At 37.1% G+C, this 20,681-nt stretch overlaps 2 protein-coding genes across 14 annotated transcripts in view; one reads left to right on the forward strand and one right to left on the reverse strand.

Moving 5' to 3' along the window:
- Positions 1 to 5,254: 5,254 nt before the first annotated feature.
- Positions 5,255 to 10,062, forward strand: LOC132702446 (venom acid phosphatase Acph-1-like). Its single transcript, XM_060671059.1, has 6 exons — positions 5,255 to 5,508; positions 6,029 to 6,133; positions 8,093 to 8,332; positions 8,393 to 8,705; positions 8,765 to 8,982; positions 9,788 to 10,062. The coding sequence occupies exons 1-6, from the start codon at positions 5,338 to 5,340 to the stop codon at positions 9,941 to 9,943; spliced, it is 1,203 nt and encodes a 400-aa protein (XP_060527042.1). The 5' UTR covers positions 5,255 to 5,337; the 3' UTR covers positions 9,944 to 10,062.
- A 429-nt stretch (positions 10,063 to 10,491) lies between these two features.
- The window catches only part of LOC132702184 (fat-like cadherin-related tumor suppressor homolog), a 347,569-nt gene continuing 337,379 nt past the window's right edge, over positions 10,492 to 20,681 (reverse strand). For 6 of the 13 annotated variants that reach the window (XM_060670670.1, XM_060670671.1, XM_060670683.1 and 3 more), the window contains 5 exons: positions 17,602 to 17,730; positions 17,258 to 17,536; positions 14,951 to 14,974; positions 14,669 to 14,854; positions 10,492 to 11,561 (listed from right to left, as the gene is read on the reverse strand). In XM_060670670.1, coding sequence (XP_060526653.1) covers positions 11,416 to 11,561; positions 14,669 to 14,854; positions 14,951 to 14,974; positions 17,258 to 17,536; positions 17,602 to 17,730 — 764 coding nt within the window. In that variant the 3' untranslated portion in view covers positions 10,492 to 11,415. Of the gene's footprint in view, positions 11,562 to 14,668; positions 14,855 to 14,950; positions 14,975 to 15,362; positions 15,432 to 17,257; positions 17,537 to 17,601; positions 17,731 to 20,681 lie in introns of those variants that run through there. The other 7 variants (XM_060670673.1, XM_060670672.1, XM_060670679.1 and 4 more) reach the window with 7 other exon arrangements.

Genomic DNA, 20,681 nt, shown 5'->3' on the forward strand with positions numbered 1-20,681 from the left:
TTTAAGTTTGCCAAGTAATTCTTTTTAAAAATATTTATCAAAATATGAGGACAGTCGTTGCTTTAAAGAAGTTATAGTGTAATTAATTAACTTATAATTATCCATTTTATTTATATTTTTATTGACGCATATGGATAAAATTAATTGTAGAATATAGAATATAAAGTTTATAGATAGAGCTCATTTATTTGCGCATCTTTGCTATTGGCCATATCAAAAAATCATAAAATTTCTTGATAAATTGATAATTTGTTTGATATGTATTATTTAATTGAAATGTTTTTAATTAATTAAGCTTTAAATTGCTTTATTCCGATTTTTTTATATTTTAACTCCAAAATCGATCAACCAACTAAAATTCGATTTCATAATATTAGACTGCAACCAATTGGCGAGCGGTAAACAAAATTTCATAAGTTTACCTAAAACAGTTCCCATAAAAAATATTTTTTATCTCTAAAATAGCTTGAGAGAGCTACGACATATTTAATACAAAAAGTTTTAGATTTTTCCGTACATTCCAAAAATACATGTATTAATGTACAGTGCATTCCATTGAAAAGAATATAAATTGTGACTGATTCGCGTAGACATGGCAACTCTGCAATATCCCAAATACTTACCGTAGCAATTCGATTTTTAAAGGCTTATCCCTTCGCTCACCCTATTGGGAAGTGTTTACCAAAATCTATTCAGTGGATCGGTTGTTTTGCCTCTTAATATACAGGGCGATTTAAATTGGACAGCAATCATTGCAAACTGACCAGAACAATAGCCAACGTTAAATCGTTAAAATTCGAATTGATTTCGAAAAAAACATAAATAATAATCTAACTATAAAAATAAAAATATCGAGATAGGGTTTTCACTAGTTTTATCAGTGCATTTAATTATTTAAAGTATTTTTCATTTCTTTATTATTGTATCAAACAGCGCTCTCTCTCGGCACCACTAAGAACTAAACAGATCGCGGATAAGAATCTCGTCATTTATTCAGCATTAACAGCTATATACATCATTCCTACCATTTTATCTTCATAGATAGGTGAAAAAGCTTTTTTTTGCAAATTTGCCTAGGTGGGTTTCAACTTCGCTTTAAATATTTAAGATGAGGACCATCTTGGAAACTTGAAAATATTTTTGATTGATGCATAATTTACCATATTCTGAACTATTAGAAGAAACGTATATCCCGTTGGTTGGTCTCAATTTTCCCCTTTGTTAAGTTTTGGCCGTCCTGTATATCGGCGGAGAATATCGTCAATTTTTAAATTCAAATGGCCCCCCCCCAAAAATGAATCCCAGCCCTACCAGTATAGTAGAAATGTACCAATTAGTGCCATTATACATCCTAGTTGTTAAGTGGAGACATAAACAAAATTGAATTTAAAAAAAAAAGAAGATAAATGTTATTAAACCCAAAATGTTTACGTGTTGCGCGCCAAAAATAAAAAAAAAAACACGTATAGTAGTCGTAGATCTAAAATTGTAATTGTTAAAATAAAAAAAAAGAGACGTCTTAGTTCTTAGGTTAAAATGGATATAGTTCGATAGACTGCCTGATAATGTTATATTTACTTACGACGAAATGGGATCACAAACCTTTTAAAATCGTGTAAATAACTATTAGGGAGACAACTATTATTGTATTGGGTGTTAGAGGAATGAAACGTGTAGATAAAAAACACGCTGTATTGTAATACGGTATAGTCTAAAAATTGTTATAATCATAAATGACGATTTAAAAGAGAAATGTTGCTTGATTTTTGGATCACGCCTGTCATCAATGATCGTGCAATTCAACCTCCACTGGTTTTTATCGTACCCAAGGAACTTTCAAAAGCTAATTATTTAAGTGAGAAAAATTAAAGATGTTGAAGCAATTTTAAAAGAAAATGTCCCAACCAAAGTCTTAGATTTTACAATTTCTTTTAAAATTATCGACAATATTTATTATTTTTTTATAATTATCATCAATTTTTAGTTTATTGTACCGGGTGATCATTTATAATATATTATTTATATAACTTTTTTATTCAACGTTGTTGTTTGTTAAGTTTGTTCAAAAAAAGTAATCCCATTGCACGGCGTATAGGTCAAGGATATATAGGTTAAGGAGAGCTAAATTGGTTCATCGAATCTATGAAGAATTCGAACAAACATTCAACCTAGCCAAAAGATTGGAAAGAGATGAAGATAGCGATTTAAGGAGTTTGCTAAAAGTTGAAGAAAGTCGCAATATTTCCATAAGAAAAATATCGGAAAGCTTCAAGCTTATTGATCAAAAAAATACATCGAAAGGTTCAAACCACAAGGAGGAAAAAAATGGTTAGGTTTTGCCACGCAATATTGGGAAAAAATGAACGGAAATGGTTCTTATTTGAAAAATGTTTTTGGAATGACGAGTCAACGTTTTCGACCAGTTTTATGATAAATCGAGAAAAGCAGCAGACACTGGGACGCAGTAAATTCTCTTTGCCACGGGGAATATCGATATCAAGAACGTCAATCTGTAAATGTGTGGTGTGCTATTTTAAACAACAGAATAATAGGTATTCATTTCTTCCGCGTTACCTTAATAAACGGTAATTTTAATCTAAACTTTCTTTAGAACGAATTAGAAAACTACATGGATAATTTCTCATTGGAAAAACTAAGGAAACTCAAATTTGGTATAGACTACACAAGAAATGAAATATACAGGGTGTTCTATTAAAAAGATAACTTGTGGTTGATTCCTTCAACACCCTGTACCTGTTTTTTGACGTTTTTTCTCAATCGTTAAATAAATGATCACCCCGTACATAAAGCGTAGATAAATTAAGTGAAGAACAACTGATTAGCCAAAAAAGTTGTATATTGGTTTACCAGTGACGTACATCTCTTAGACAATATTATTCGTTAAGATACCTCCCTCGACGGCACTGGATTTCACAAGTTTGATCTAGTGAATACAAAAGTAGTCCTTTACAAATAACGTTGCCAAATTTTAACAAAATCGGTCAAAACCTCTTTCCGGATAACCAATCGCCAAAAGTTTTCCAAAAATTAAGAAGTTTCCCTTAAAATTTAAAATAAATATTTAAATACAAAACTCCATTGTTGCTTTTCGTGAACTCAGATTACGAAACCAGTGGCATCTTGTTCGCGCATTCCGCTCAAAATTCCCCGCAATCTGTATCAACATTTTTATGCAGTGGCGATAAAGGAACCGCTATTTCGTAGTTTTTAATTAATTAATTAAGACTATCGCAAATATCGTATGATGCGTCAACAAACACTATCGGTGATTATTGTAGAAACACGCAACATTTTAATCTTTGGCTTTAAAAATGGCCGATCCGAAAACGCAAGGCAATACCGACGATCGTCACTGGTCTTTGTTGATACCCGTCACTTACGTCGATGGACATCCTTATCGTTTTTGGAGCCCCCGACGGTCGCACAATTTGGCAATTATGATTTCGTTCCATTTCATCGATAAACAATAATAGATTCACTATCAAAAAAATGTCGCGGTCAATGGCAATGTCGAATAATTTTTTTCCGTCGGAAGTCATCGATTCGTCGCACGTTTTCGCCATGGTTATTAAAAAAAAGTTCAACAAACAGTAACATGAAACTACTGTTGAATAGCAGCTCGAGGACAAGCGCTAAATGTTTGGTTAAAAATTTGTACCGCGTAGGGTTCAGCTGGCTATAATTATCCAGGATGTTCTTGTCCATTTGGACACCATACATCCTCCCCTAACATTGTAAATCATACTAACTCTTTTAATCATTCGAATTTTCTTTTGAGCGTACCCTTTCCTTCGACAACTAACCAACAACTTCTCCTAATATTTTTGAGAATAGTACTGCAAAGTAATTCTACTTATTTTGTTTAGTTATAGCTCCTTTTGGGCAACGTACTGATCACCCGTCTACTTTACTAAAATTTGGTTGAAGGACTTTTAGCCATATAACGTTTTGTCTCACGCGCCTCCTAATACTTGTGCTTGTACTTTTTATCATTGCTTCGTTAAAACATTCCAATATTTATTTAATTTAATAAATCATCACCTACGACTTTTTGACAACTTTCTTTGGTCACTTTAATCACTAATCACTTTTTATTACTTTAGTGAAACTTATGTTGACCATTTATGGATTCCTTTTTATATCACGGAAAACATGCAAATCGCTTTTTATTACTCCTTCTTTTAGACATTCTTATTTTTATTTTATTTAATCAGTCGACTTATTTACAACTTCTTTTGAATAACTTTATTTGATCACTGATCACTTTGATATCACGGAAAACACGCATATCTTTTTTTAAAACTATTTCGTTAACACATTTTAATATTTATTTGATTTAATCAGTCACCACTTTTTAATATTTTACTGACACATTTGTTTTTCAGTTATGGATTCTTTTGGATATCATTCAAGACATACGAATAATTTTTTATCAAGCTTTTAACTTCCTATTCTTATCTACTAATATTTGTTGGACTTTTTTATTTTTTTTCTTTTTCATCACTTTTAGACATCTCAATTTTTTACTTGATTTACAGTTATGCGGACGTTGGGCTATGACTTATATAAAACAACAACGTCTTTTAGTATAATAATGTTTCTTTAAATACTCGGTTCCTATTACTATATATCAATACTTGTTGTGATCGGTCGTGACGTTTTTGTTGTCACTCACTCCTTGTTTTAGATATGCTAAAATTTATTTCATTTAATCAGCCATCAATATAACACTATGACTTGTGTTCAACAGAATACTTGTACTGTCATGTTAAGTTTTAATAATTAAGCCTATTTTTGAATATTTTCTTCTATAAAACCTGTCATTTATTTTGATCACTGACTTCTTCTTCTACTTCATTTTCATACCAATTGAATTGAAACTTCGATATTATTTAATAAAAAGTTTCCAACCTGCCGAGCCGTTGACCCACTTGTGGGCCTAAAAACGCCCAAGAAGGCCGACCGGACGGCTAATTATTTAATTATTTTCAACTTATTCATGACGCGGAAAACGCTTAGCAATTATTTACAGACGCGGGTCGACAACGAGCGCATTAAACCTAGCCTTAATTATTATTATCTGTATCGAGCAAAAATAAAATTCCCAGGCTACCGCGTATTATTTTTCGTCGTTGCGAACTGGTCAAAAATCGTGTGTTACGGCACTGCGCGGCCGCGCGGACGCCCCTGTCTATATAAGCGGCGCGCGGCCTGTCATTTCTGGTCAATACGGATCTGAACCTCGCGGGGTGTTTCGATATAAATTGTTCTCGTTATTTATTGCCTTAATTCGACAATGGGGCCCTCACGGCGTTGATGGTTAAGGTTTTCCTCTGTTGTCTTCTCATCGTAGCAGTTAGCGTCGCGTTACTCGGCGATCTCGCGAGAATGAACAAATTCGTAGGGTTTTTCGCCCTCTTCGCCGCCATTTTCGGGGGATCCACCGAGAATCCGCGCGCAAGCGACAGCCTGAGGCTCGTCACCGTGGTAAGTATGCTGTTTCAGGAATATTCGCTGATTTTTTTAAAATGAACCTTAAATACGAGGAAGGTACAGGTACGGATTAAGAGTTTTTCGAATTTTTCGTTGCAATAGAAAACCCACAAACCCTTTTTTTAATATAATAATAATAGTTTCAGGAATATTCGCTGATTTTTTAAATGGCCCTTAAATATGAGGAAGTTACAAGTACGCATTAAAAATTTTTCGAATTTTTGGTTGTAATAGAAAACTCAAAAATTGTATAATATAATTTTCCACATTTCCACCATTTGTAGTACAGTAGTACAATAAAGAGAAGAGAAGAGTGAAGAGTGAAACATATTTACCGTTTTTGAGGTATACTTTGTCCTTTTCTAACATGCTCAGATTTTATACTGGGATTCACTTTTTTTTCTGAAAGGCTAAAAAAAATATCTGAAAATTTAAAATTTGTAAAATAACGGAAACCAAAGTACCTGAAACGGAATACCCGGTATGTTTCTGACAAAACTGACGTCTGTTTCAGTGGTTCAGGCACGGCGCCAGGACACCAGAGCTGAAAGACTCCTATCCCAATGACCCATATCAAGAGGACACTTTCCAGCCCGAAGGATGGGGTCAACTTACGAACGTAAGTGGTTATTTATTTCAAATTAAATTTCTGTACAATCAGGCCCGGTATTTCAGACGGTTTTGGCCTACTTGCAATTGCAAGCCGTGCTCACCCGAATATTTATTGTATCGTCGGACAATTTGCAAACAATGCCATTTTTTCAGGAGAAATTTCGGCGGAATTTTGGACGCGACAACACGTTATACCGAGTGATAAAAATTACCAGGAGCGTTAACCTTTGAAAAAACTCACATTTTCAAAATTAATTTTAAAAAACGCGCCCACGCGAAATATTGTTCACCTAAGTACACGGAAACAATGAAATTCTCAGAGCCGTAGTATAAACATTTACTTTGCTGTTACGTCATATAGTATATAAATATTAATATAAATCACGCTCTGGGTGGCATAAATTGTAAATTACAACGTTATCAGCCATTTATTTATCCATTATTAAGGGAAAAACTTGGTTAATTCCACTGCCAATCGCTCCGTAGAATTACTACATTTTTTTTATAGCGCTTTATTTACGTAGGTATTTTTACGAGCCGGCAATCCGTCAGAGAAAAGGATTATTTTCACGGCTAGTTAAAACTGTGCGCCTTTTTGATAAGCTCGAGAAATGCGGCAGCGGATCGGCCGTGAATGATAATTATCAATAATATACGTATTGCTTTACTCTCAGTCAAGGCTAGATAACCGCTCGTTGACAAATTATTGCGGTATGGAAACTATTTATTTAACGTTTCTTTATGGCAAAAGAAAAAGACTCAGGTCGCAGTAATTGCGCAATGGACCACCCTGTCTAATGTCCAACATTCTGATGCACGATTAAAATTTCTTTCATTTGATTTATATTATTTCTGTGTCTAAATGATTTTCGGAATAAGAGCAATTTTCTCCAAAAATCGAATTATTTTGACATATAAATAGACCTGATTGCATTCCGGCTTTAGCTTCAGAGGACTGTGTGAGTGTCCTTGCTCCACCGCTTACAGTTCTACTCATATCTATAAGATAATAGAATGGCTCTACTACGGTAAAAAGAGGTGCGCCGCAGGTGGCTGTGATATATCTGCGCATGCGTCACGCTCCAACTAACTGAGTTGCCGCATTTCCGTAATTTTTCTGAAAAAGGTGACTAATTTTCATAAGAATGCAAAATCAATCTCCGAAATCCGAATATAACTGGCAACGTCGAACTACGAACTGCTATTGCCAGAGACTACTAATGGTCTGCGCCATTGTTGTTTACATTTTTGGTGGTTATGATTCTCGTACCTGTTTCGTGTTTTTGCGAAAAACTTGTGTTTGTGGTCCTATTTACAATAAAAGGTAACAATTTAGATATCAGTAATTTCCGTCCTATTTCATGTTGGAGCGTATGCAACCTTTACTTGTTCTTTGGTTTTACTTAATCTAAGGTTGTGTCTATCCGTTGTTCCTCAAGGCAGCAACGAATATTTTAAAATTTTCTCCTTTCCGAAGAGTGTACGATCGGTGCAACTCGGCAAGCTTCCAGCTTGATATATGTTCTTCTATATATATATAATTATTATTGTTTTATTTTACGTTGTATTAGCATTTTGCTGACCTCTTGCATTTTTTCTTCTGTAGTTGGGTTTATCCTGTTGAACGGTGTGTCTAAATAGGTAGTTTTCCGTGAAATATGTTTTTTAAATGAATTTTAAAACCTCAAAGATTATTCTGCATTCGGCTATTTAGTTAAATGACCAGTGCTTCGCAGGGCGTTTTTCTCAAAATGCAGCTAGGAAATTGTCATCTAAAACTCTTAGCAAAGCCAAAGCAGGCATTGTATTCAATCAATCAGCTTTTCAAACGCCTTAGAAACCACTGGCAGTAGACCAATCGGTCCAAGGGTTTGCCACAGGTTTAGGCCTACTGGCTTTAGGTAATTTGCTGATATTGTGATCTTAAAACTCTTTTGGTCGTTTTTATCGCGCCTACAATCCGCAGAACGGCAAGCAAATGGCGTTCGACTTGGGCAAATTGCTGCGCAAGCGCTACGACCATTATCTAGGCGACGTCTACACCCCCGATCTGATCAAGGCGACGACGACCGATTACGACCGAACCAAGATGTCGCTACTGTTGACTCTCGCTGGCTTATTCGCGCCCTCCTTGTCCCAAAAATGGCACGACACCCTCGACTGGATGCCCATACCCTACGACTACGACAAAGAAGAGCACGATCACGTGAGTACCGCGTCTACCGCCCCTTATCCTCATCGTTAAAATTGAATTTTTGGTACTCAGATCCTCACGCGCCCAAACAAATATTGTCCGGTCTACTTCAACGAACTCCAAAGGGTCTTGGCTTCTGAAGAAACCGTCGCGTATCTGAACTCCCATCGGAATACCACCGAGTACATCGAGCAGCATACCGGCAAGCCGATGAAAACTCTGGGCCACGGTTTCCAAATCTTCCAAACCCTCACTGCCGAGTACACGATGAACTTGACCCTACCCGAATGGACCGCTGAGGTCTTCCCCGACAAGGTGACAGAGTTCGCCGTCAAACAGTGCGAAATGGAGAACCACAACACGATACTGAAAAAACTCAACGGGGGTGAGATATCCGGCGCCTCTGTGCGCTTGCGTCACGGGGTCACGTGGTTGAAATTTCAGGCAGATCGCTGCAGCGGGTGATCAGACACATGAGGGAGAAGGCGGAGGGCATTCACCAACCTGACGGCCGCAAGATGTATCTCAATTCGGGTCACGAGTTTGGGGTGCTCAGGCTATTGGCCGCGCTCAATCTATACAAGCCGCACTTTCCCAATTACTGCGCCGCCGCCATCATAGAGCTCCACTATTTGGAGAAGGAGCAGGATTACGCGGTCAAGGTACGCCATAAATTTCAAACACCTTACTTTTCTTGCGCATAAGATTGAACTAACGTAAACCTTCACGGGAAATTATGTGGGGGCCTTCAATACGTTTGCGCAAATCGCGTGACTTTTGAGACAGCGCCGCCAGATTGGGCTATTTATCGCGGACTGTGCCAAAAATGTCCTAAATTGATTGAGAAAATCCATGGCCAAAGCAATACTTCCCTCAAAATAAATCTGAACTTTTGGTTCTTATTTATTTTGATAAATGGATTTTCATCAAGTAAAAGCCACCTCTCTCGTATTAAATCTTAAGCGTCTGCGAGTAGAGTAGTAGAATAGACATTTAATCACTAATACCAATATAACAAAGAAAAGTTTCGTCAGGAAAGAATCGCAATTTGTAAAATTTAAAAGCCTTAAAATGTTATATAAAGCAAACAAAAAATTTTAAGCGGTTTGCGGGGAAAAAGAAAAAGTGTTTTTTTTTGTCTATTTTCACACTTGATCTTTTTTTTAAGACTATAATAACTGATCCAATGCAAATAGTGATTGCAGAAATGGTTGAGTAGAAACCATTCTTACCGATTTTATTTCTGATCAAGATCTGACTTCAATATTACTCACATATATTAGGGACTACCCATGCTCCAGGTGGCTTCTGTTTGAATCCAGAGACTACGAGTCGAAAATATATGTGAGTATTTTTGAGTCGTGTAAAAGTGGGTTTGTATTCCATGGCGAATAGTTTGGCAACCCCGCAGTAAATCTGACATTCCTCGCGGCTGTGCAACGCACCTATATTACGTATCATTTTTAGGTGGTTCACGTCGACAACGTCTACAAGGAGCCGAATGAGCTTCAGGTACCGGGATGCGATCTTTTTTGTCCGCTCAATCAGTTCATCGAACTGACGAAGGAACACGTGCCCAATAACTACACGCAAGAGTGCGGTTCTTCGATTTACTTAGATTGATTCGTCTCGCATTTTATTCTAGTCAAACGAAATACGTTGTAATTTATTGTAGGAGTAATATTTATTTGGTACACCGAAATGTGATCAGTATTTCGCAATATAATTTTTTCACAAATTAATTGCCTTCGTTTTGCTCCTTCGCAATCGATGACCTCGTGTCAGTCAGGAAGGACCTCCCGACGCAAATTAATGATTTAGTCTATTTACTTTTTTTGAAAGTCGAACCATAAAGCATTTACTGAGATAACGAAGTCGGTTCACGGTTTATAGAAACTTACAAAAGCCTTGATTGCGCTAAATGGTGGCGCCATCTGTCAATGGGGGGACAAACAATTACTGTACCATTGACTTTTACGCTTACGCAATTCGCCGCTATTGGCGCGCAGATTTTCAGAACACAAGTAATGTAATGCATGGTTTGAATTGATTTTGCAATATTGTATGTTTATAGGTCATAGTTGACGTGCGGTTAGTGTTTGTGAAATTACCCATGGAAAAGGATCATCCGGATAGCTCAGGTCTGAAAAGTGATTAAGACTACAAATTTTCTGCCATTTATTATAAAAAAATTACATCTATACTGATGGCTCAGTATTAACAATCAGCTGTTTCCGAGTTCCAAAAATCATCATTTAAAAAAGTAAAAAAAGACGTTCCAACTCAAAATAAATTAGGACACAATATTTTCAGTTACCTTAACATTAATTTATAAGTTACATGAAGGAAAAAAGAACTGCCGCTTAGTTGCCGGTAAAGTAAGTCTATATCCCGCGTTAACAATAATTAATAAGTTTATTTAAATGGTATTTAGGGAGCTGCCGTTCGCTTAGGCAGTTCACGTATCGTGGTCGAGGCACATGTTTATTCTTAAAATTAACCTAGTTTCCTTACCACCCTTAGGGTCTCAACAAACTTAATTCGTCGCATCGCAATTACATAAACAAGGGCCTACATAAAACACAACGTTTAATCAACTTTATAAAAATATGGTTCGTTTTATTTACACAATATTTGAGAAGTGGTTTATCGGACAACCCCAGGTGGTTCGGTAGGGCTTTCTCGTGATATGCAAAAACCATGATAAACGCGGTGACCGAGAAGCGTCACCAGATTTCGATACACGTTTGGGTTCCGACTGTTATCGGGTTATGCACAAAACCTTTTCATTAAAGGATTATTAGGGGATAGGGGATTTTAGAGGACACTCGGGTTAAAATATTTGTAGCTGTTAATTTAGGTTTACGTGAATAACCCTTACAATAAACGTACAGGGTGTTTCTGCGCTAGGGTATTTACAAACGTGGGGCATAAAATACAGAAACACCCTGCGCAGTTGCTTGATAATGGCGGAGACCCGGAGCTATAGACGTCATCCCCGACGCCTACGTGTCACGACGGGGCAGGACGATGACGGTGTGCTATCCCAAGAAACGCACCCTCTTTTTGGGGGCGGCGCGAGGGGCGGGCGTGTGTCAGACGGACGTCTGGTGCACCCCCGACATATAGTTGAGCGGCTTGTGTTCGGTCTCGCACTCGGAGTCTTCGATTTCGCACAGGTTGGTCGAGAGATCGCTGTTGCTTGCGTAGCAGCCACCCAGTAAAGAGTTGCGCTCCTCTGCTAACGTCGAAACTTATTATTATTCATTATTGTAAGCACTAAATTAATTTTGTCTAGTATTTGCAGCCATTCCAATATTATGGAGCCCCCTTATCGAAACACTACAAACTGTTGGTCTCTGTTAGATAATGTGCTATGCTAATTTATTAAGGGCATTGGGCTGTGCCATTATATATAATAATAATAATAATAATAATAACATATTTACTAAAACAAATAATATATAGTTATATATATAATATATATAATACAAACAAACCCACTAAAGAAATCTCTTGAGCGTTAGTAGCGTTAATTAATATATTATATTCTTCACGAACTTGTAACAAAATAAGTTGTCTATAGCACCAACCACAATCAACGATAGAATTAAATGTATTACCTGACCCACAAAGTTTTGGATAGTTTTGGTTAGTTTGTCTTAAGTTCCGGTAGATATAAACAATCAACAGTTAAATGAATTATGAAGAAAATATATTTAAAGAATAAATTAATTGCAGTTACCTATACATATTATTTTACTTATTTTGTTATATACTGCTAATAAATAGCTACATATTTGGATAATCTATGAAATCGTGCATAAGTTTACGTGGTTTTTCAGTTATTCAAAGTTTACATTTTTTTAAAAATAAATTTAATTTTTTAATATCTTCAGGTAAGCAGTTATGCAATTTTGGAGCAAGGTATGCATGCAAGAATTGATAATTTATATTTGTTGAGTTTGTTCCTTGTACTGTATTTCATAGTTGACTTTTTCAAGCGTGGGTTTATTTTTGTGTTGAAGTATTAACAGATTGGGGCAGAATATTTGACGCGGATCGAGAACTTTTGCCAAATCATATAATTCTTGTGTTGGAAGCAGCACTGTTTCCTTGACCCATTAGTCTCCCCAGGCTGTTTTACTATATCTTATATGGGTTTCAACAAGTGCATAATAGAGCAGTTTCAATTGTGCCTCGTCGAAGACAAAACTTGATTCTGGCCTAATCTTTTTCACAACATATGCAATCTGAACATCCAACTCTAGGTGACTATCCTGATATCTACCTAGATACTTTATATGTTGTTTGGATTTTAATGTATTAAAAGTAGGGATGTTTCTGGCAAATGATGTAAAGGCTAAGAAAAATGTTTTCTCACAACTTACAGTCAACAACATATTATCAAACCAACTCAATACAGTTTTAAAGTTCTGTTCAGTGATCTATCCAGTTTCATCAATACTCACCCGCCCATGATGTCTAACTTGAAAGCGTTAATATAGATAATAAAGAGTACAGGGCCAAGTACAGTTCCTTGAGGTACTCTATATATTATCATTTGGAATTCGCTCGTAATATTTTGAACTTCAACACGTTGTTTTCGATCATCTAAGTAACTTTGTAATAACTGGTAAGGAATGCCTCTAAAGCCACTACCGTGCAGACAGGCTGGATATTAAACTCTCATAGAGCGTTTCGTTACACTTATTAAATATGTGATTGATACATGATTCGACATTACTTTGTCATCTCGATTTAAAACCATGTTCACTTGGTCTGTATCTAATAATCTTGCACGTAACGATGGGATTTTAGATTTTTTATTTTATTTATATAAATCATATTCTAGTTGTTATTAAACTCAAAAAAACTGAAAATGTTGGTCGATAAGTTGTAGTGGTTAAGAAGTGTTTATTTTTAATCATCAATTTTCTTACTTACTGTACAATACTTTACAATACTGCAGTGGCGTGCAGTACAATGCATCGCAGGGTAGGCAAGTGCCACGCCCTAATTATTTTTCCCATAAAGGACATAAAAAATAGAGCGTATAGTAGGCAACAGAACCAAAAAAACGAAAAACTCAAAAGAAACGCATGTTTTACATACAGCACAACACAATACATTATTATGTACAATGTACGTGGATATATTATAAAATTTACTTAACTTTAAACTCAAACAAAATAAAAATCAAATAACAGCAAATAAGTTTATTATTTATAGATTAATTCAAAACGGCGATTTGTTTTCAAAAACTCTTTCAATACATCATCATAAAAATTTGTGGTCCGTTTTAATTCTTATAAAAGTCTAGTTTCTAACGAAATTATTGTTAAATTATTCAACCTTGCCTGACTTTGCGTATTCCTTAGATACGTATGAATTTTTTTAGGCCAGAAAAAGATCTTTCTGCTGACGCACTACTGGCTGGGATGGTGAGAATTAATTTTCTTAATTTCATTAGTTCTGGAAATACGTGGCACATCTTTTTCTCTTGACAAAAAAATGACAATGTCATAGGCATTTAGACTTCAATTTTTTAATGCAATTCACATCAGCACCGCGCTCACACTCCGACATGTTTACTTTTCATTAGGCATCACGCCAAAAACCAACAAACCAACAAAACAAAACGAATAATCTCTCAAAAACAATATCGTACACAATATTGCCAGATTTCCAATTAGCACTGCCTAATATATTTTATGGCAGAATAAATTTTGCAGTCAAATAAAATAGTAAATGAAATCATTTGGAAACAATATACTTGCAACCAAATTTCTAATTTGCTACATAATACACGTCTAGATAAAATTGATCGTTTACCTAAAATAACGTTTCTTACATAATTCTGTAATAACATCGGCATTGGCAACACCGCATGCTGCGGGCCGCGGTATCGCAGTGCATCCGGATCGGACGGTCCCGACTGCTTTCGTGCAGTAACGCACTGCTTTTGCTTGCCCGTTTAAATGTAGTGTTAAGCTTCGGCTGTGCGTTGGACTTTGAATAATGGGATGCGTTTTTAAGGTAATAATAAGACGTTGAACAGGTGGCGTTTGTTTTGTATGATGTTTCCGGGTTTGGAACCGTATTAAAGACTGTAATAACGTACTATTCAGAAAAATAAAAATTTGTAGGTTATTTTAAATAGGTACTTGCCTATATGTAAGGCATGCCACTGCACCTCACCTCACCTCGTCCAAGTTCTTATTAGTGCTTCAAATATTATAATGACCTATACTAAAAGTAACTTTATTCATAGTTTTCTCTAATAAAGTGTTCTATTTTTTTTTTTTGGACAGCGTGTGTTGTACGTAAAATAAAATATAATCGTACCTAAAGTGGTTATCACAGATGAAATGTCGTCGTCGATATGTTTGCGCCTGTTACGGTTGCTGGGGAAGCCGTAGGGCTCCACGTCGTCGGAATCGGCCCCAGGACTTTGCAGCGAGTCCGCTTCGCTCCTGATGTTGTAGGTGTGCGAGGGAAGGTACGAGTTGGGGTGACGTATATAGCTCTCTGCTGTCGAAACGAACGAAAAGGTTATAGTGTGGAACGTGGGGGGGGATGTGAGCGGGGATAACACTAAACATGCATCTATACGAAGTGGATACTCACTCGGTTTAATAATTATTAAAGGCACTGCATTCGGGGGGTGCGGAAATACAAAAAAAAGACTCGGTTAGTCTGACTGTCTATGAAAATAGGGTTATGTTTATGGGGAACGATCATTAGTCGGAACTACGATTATTGGAATTGGCAGGCATCAATGCATATTGTGCAGTATACTTGCGATCGCGGCGCTCCCTGTTGCATATTCCGAATACTAACCCGCCCCGTCGTATTTTTTTTTTTGTTAATTTTCAAGCTCTCGGTTACGAAAAGTGAAATAAAAATAACGGTATATTCACCAGGTAACGTGTTGTCACAAAAATGTATATGTTTTAGTGGTTATTTTTGCATTTTATCGTCTAAGCGAGAAAATGGGCGTCACAACAAAATCGGTCCACAACACCATCCATTGACTTACGCATTTCTTTTTTTATTTACTAGATAGTTAAGGCACTCGACTAGAGAGACGTTTCGTGCCAGCTCGGTGCTGCAAATTCGTTTTACGTTAGTACGGGTTTGACTTTCTATTGTTCAAAAACAAAAAGATGTCCAAAATTGGTAGTTAATGTCTACCGCTGTTCGACACCTTTTCGATGAACCCATATTAAACTTGCGCGCACACTGTAAGTTTTTGATTTTTTTTCTAGAAACTATTCATCTGATCCAAAAAATAAAAATGCTATTTTTAAGACAATTTAATATGGTTTAGTATGAGTTGAAATTTGTCAAGAGTGTTGATCTTTTATATGTGCTTAAAGAAGTGAGACGTGTTCATTCAGTAGTTATAGTGATAGTAACAAACTTGTTATGGACTTAAATTAATCGCGTTTACAACTGGAATTTTCACATTACTCGTCTTTAACCATTTGGATAGGGTTTAATCATAATGTATAGTAATACTACACCGCAAAAAGTCGCTAAAGTTATCGCTTTAATCGGAAGTGAATTTCGCCAGCGAGCTCTTGTAAAATATGACACGCGCAGTACTTCAGAGAGCATGCCAACGGTATGAGGAGACTGGATCCTTTGCTAGGCGGCCTGGAACGGGCAGAAGGCCAATTACAACGGTTAAACTGAGGTGGCTTTTACTTGACGAAAATCCATTTATCAAAATAAATAAAAACTAAAAGTTCAGATTTTCACGAAATTCACGAAAATATATTTTTACATGACAACTGACAAAGACACGGCGTTGTCGAAACAATTGTCATGTCAAAATATATTATTTATAATATATAATTTATAAAAATATATTATTTATTTTGAATTACAACGGCTCGCGATGACCGCTTTATTGTGTCAATAATAATAAGAAATCGTTCAAGTTCAAGAATCGCGGTTCAACTGCTCCATGAAGTTCGAAGACTGGCTATTAGTCAGTGGACACTAAGAAGAAGACTGAAGGAAAATAACCTGATCTCAAGAACAACTGCAATTTGTCCAAAACTTACTCCAGCTCATCGACAAGCACGCCTACGCTTTGCACGGGATCATCTGAATTGGACATTGGGCCAATGGAGGTCTATTCTGTTCTCAGATGAGATCAGAATATGTCTTTTTGATAGGGACCGAGGAAAAAAAGTGATGATGATTTGCAGAATGAAGCATCAAGAGCAAAGCCCTTATGTAGGTGGACCAAGGGACACTAGGTTTAACAGGTGCTAGGTAGTATGTAGTACCATATGTCGATTACATTGGAGAAGAATTAATTTTTGTGCATGACACTGCTAGGCCGCACACCGCAAGGATCGTGCAAGATTACATTACAGAAGTTGGTTTTCAAGTTATGGAGTGGCCAGCATGCAGTCCCGACCTCATTTTTTTTTTGATCAGTAGTTTCTAAAAATAAAAATGAAATTGACGAAAATTTTCGAAGCCGATTTCTATGCACGCAAGTTTATAAACGCCGCGCCCATTTGAAAAAACCTCGTCGTCGGATTGTTTTCCATGTCAATTCTCGGGAAACTTGGAACAAAACGATCGTTTGATAACGATTTGGGTATTGCGCTCTAGTGACCCCAAAAAGCTACTAAACAACGTAGCCCAACATTCTGCGTATTTTACATAGAATTATTCTTTGAATGTCGTTGTGACGTATTTACAAACATTGCACCGACGATTTACTAATTATTACGATTAATTGAGATTTACCGACGATTCTATTGTAAGATAAAAAGAAAACGCCCTTTAATCGGATTGTGGTTAGTCTAGCGTCGAAGAAAACAAATTCCGGACAATGCGTTCGTTTCGTTTTGGTCCAAATTTTCTCAGGAATTTCCAAAATCCAACAGGAATAGAGTAAACTGCACCGACCTGTGGTAAACCTGTAGTCTTCGCTGCCCGCGTCGCCAAGCGCGTTCAAACCGTTCGAACTGCTCCTCCCCTCCTCGGACTCGGCATCCACTTCGTTCAGGGTGGGGGCGGCGACTCCGTTCGGCCTCCGATGGTGCGGCAGGTGGTTGGTGACTCGCGACTCGTTGCTCTCGTTGCTGTGGAAGCTGGACGAGTCGGGGATCTCACTGCCCGGCACCTCGGTGATGTTGGGCAGGGTCTGGCTGTGCCGTGCCCAATCGGAACAATCCCAATGATAACCTGCATCGAAGTAAAGTTTATTTTTTTATTCGGTTCTTCGGGATCCGTGGAGGGGGTGTACTCACTGCCCACGTTCCTTTGGTCGTCCTCGGGCAGATTTGGTGGCCTCAAATTGCTCGTCGCCACCGTGTTGCTCCTCCCGCCGTACAATCTGCTCGGCGGCTCGCAGTTCATCGGACTCGAAATCTTGTAATCTAAAAAAATTGAAATTGTGGGTTTTCAAAAAATAGACCTATAGTTGATGGCAAAATAATGAAAAAATGGTTGACGTTTTAAAAAACGTAAACATCGGGAAGCGTTTGAGATGTGGCTGTGCCAGTGCGCGCTTAGAATACCACGGAGTCACTAGATCACTAATCGTCCTATAAAAGAACATATTTTTCATACTTCATAGTTCAGATTTGTTAAAGGAGGTCCTTATTACAGGGCTTCAACAAATCAAATAGTAATCGCCAACGTTCACTGAGGATAACGCGCATGAAAAAGAACAAGATTGGTGGGTTGCCTTTGCCTTTTTGAATGTATTACCTTGTTTCATTACTGCTGATTCCTTGGAGTATTCTTCTTCTTAACTTAGGAGTGGCTGTGTTTGCATAAAGGGTTTGCCAGAAGTATTTGTGATGCTGATGACCTGCTTTCATACCATCTTTTAAGGGCTATTTTTTCGATGTATAGAACTTTAAGTTACAATAAAACAACGATGGATTATTCCATTGACATAAATTTTATTTATCCGAAAGATAATCTTCACGGCTGGCGCGGATGTAGTCCAATCTGGACGTCCAATTTTCGATGACTTTTTCCAACATTTGTGGCCGTATATCGGCAATAACACGGCGAATGTTGCCTTCCAAATGCTCAAGCGTTTGTAGCTTATCCGCATAGACCAATGAGACCACAGAAAGTAGTCTAGCGGTGTTAAATCACAAGATCTTGGAGGCCAATTCACAGGTCCAAAACGTGAAATTAGGCGGCCACCAAACGTATTTTTCAATAAATCGATTGTGGCACGAGCTGTGTGACATGTTGCGCCGTCTTGTTGAAACCACATCTCCACATCCACATCCATGGTTATTCAATTCAGAAATGAAAGAGTTAGTAATCATAGCTCTATACCGATCACCATTGACTGTAACGTTCTGGCCATCATCGTTTTTGAAGAAGTACAGACCAATGATTCCACCAGCCCATAAAGCGCACCCAACAGTCAGTTTTTCTGTATGTAACGGTGTTTCGACATACACTTGAGGATTAGCTTCGCTCCAAATGCGGCAGTTTTGTTTGTTGACGTCGCCATTCACCCAGAAGTGCGCTTCATCGCTAAACAAAATTCGCTTATGAAAATCGGGAACAACGGCAATCTCGTTTTGGGCCCATTTGACGAATCTACGCCTTACTTGATGACCGCTTGGCTTCAATTCTTGCAAGAGTTGGATTTTGTAAGCACGTAAACTAAGATCCTTCCGCAAAATCTTCCATAAAGTGGATGGACACAGATCCAATTCCTGTGCTCGATGGCGGAAGGCCTCATTCGGGTCTTCCTCAATGCTACGCTCTATAGCAGCAATAGCTTCTTCTGTACGCACCGTACGGCGTCTCTGGGGATGCGAGTTATCAATAAGAGTAAACGTGGTGCGAAAACGTTGCATGGTTCATCGAATTAACTGCTCAGATGGACGATTTTGTCGACGATAAAATGGACGTAGTGCGCGATACGTATTCCGCTCAGAACCATTATTTTCGAAATAAAATTGTACTATTTGCAAGCGTTGTTCAGGCGTGAGTCTATTCATGATGAATTGCCAAACCAAACTGAGAATAAATCACTTAACAGCTGTTAAATCGGCGGCCATCTTGAACAGTAATGCCAACTTAAAGTTCTATACACTGAAAAAAAAAACACGCATTCCAGGAGGCCCCGTTGTGTCTAGTTTCTTGTCCTTTGCAATTTTTGCCAATCGTTCATTTGGCATTCTGTCATTCTTCATTCTCTTCTGCGACTCCTTGCCCATTTTACTATGTCCGGAATATTACACATGTCCCTTATTTCTTCATCGAATGTCCTGTTCTTGATCTCAGGTATTTCCTTTGTTTTTAAGAGCCGTTTAGTGGTAGTGTTCTCCGTTCTAGTTCGTATTGCGTATGTCATGACTGGTGTTACGCAAGTTTTATACATTTAAATTTTACTTCTCGGACCCATATATTTCGTCAAATTAAATCTTTTAGGTATACTGGAATTAATGTTGCCTTTGTTGTTTGGACTTTTACTTCATTCTTTAGGTTTCTGTCACTTGTTATGTTTGTCCCTAGATATTTGAAGGACATCACTTCTTCTACAATCTGATCGTAAATCGCACCTTCTCGATTGTTTAGATATTGTAAGAGATTTTGTTTTTTTTTGTGGATATTTGCATTTTGTACGTTTTAGCTATTTGTTGGAATTGATATAGAATCTTCTGCATTTTATCGTCGTCTTCTAAGATGATTAATGCATCATCAGCATATCATATTATTATTATTATTATTATTATTATTATTATTATTATTATTATTATTATATATTTATCTGCCATGTGGTATCCTCTCCCGGCTTGCTTTACTTCGTTTATGATTTTGTCCATTATGATATTGAATAAGATTGCGCTTAGGCTATCTATCACTTTGTTTGATACCCTTTGCCACAGGTATTTTATTGCCTAATTTGTCTGCCATTCTCACAAAGGTATAATTTAAACCCTAAAGTTTTTTAAAATGTCCATCCCATTCGTCTGCCGTGATTTTTGTGTTTTGTATGTATTCATTGATTGGTTTTCTTTTATTTCAGTTTCAATGTTTTCTTTTGATTTTTCGAATATTTTCGTCGACTCTGTTTCTTACAGCTTTATAATCATTATATCATTGGATCTGCCGAGAAAATAGCTGTGAGACAGATGACATTGAAACGGCATGGACAAAACTAAAATCTAATATACTAAAAGCAGGAGAAGAAGAACTATAAAAAAAGAAGAAGAACAAATACCAAACCCTGGATTAGGGGTTTTCGATGGAACCATTGCACATGGCGGACGTTGCTCCTGCCCGGTTCCAAAAATTTGTAGAAATCGGTCAAAATTAGTGTCGTTTAAAGAAAATATTGTTACGTATA

Source organism: Cylas formicarius, unplaced genomic scaffold (assembly GCF_029955315.1).
Source record: "Cylas formicarius isolate icCylForm1 unplaced genomic scaffold, icCylForm1.1 PGA_scaffold_5__7_contigs__length_24384050, whole genome shotgun sequence".
Classification (NCBI taxonomy): Eukaryota; Metazoa; Arthropoda; class Insecta; order Coleoptera; family Brentidae; genus Cylas; species Cylas formicarius.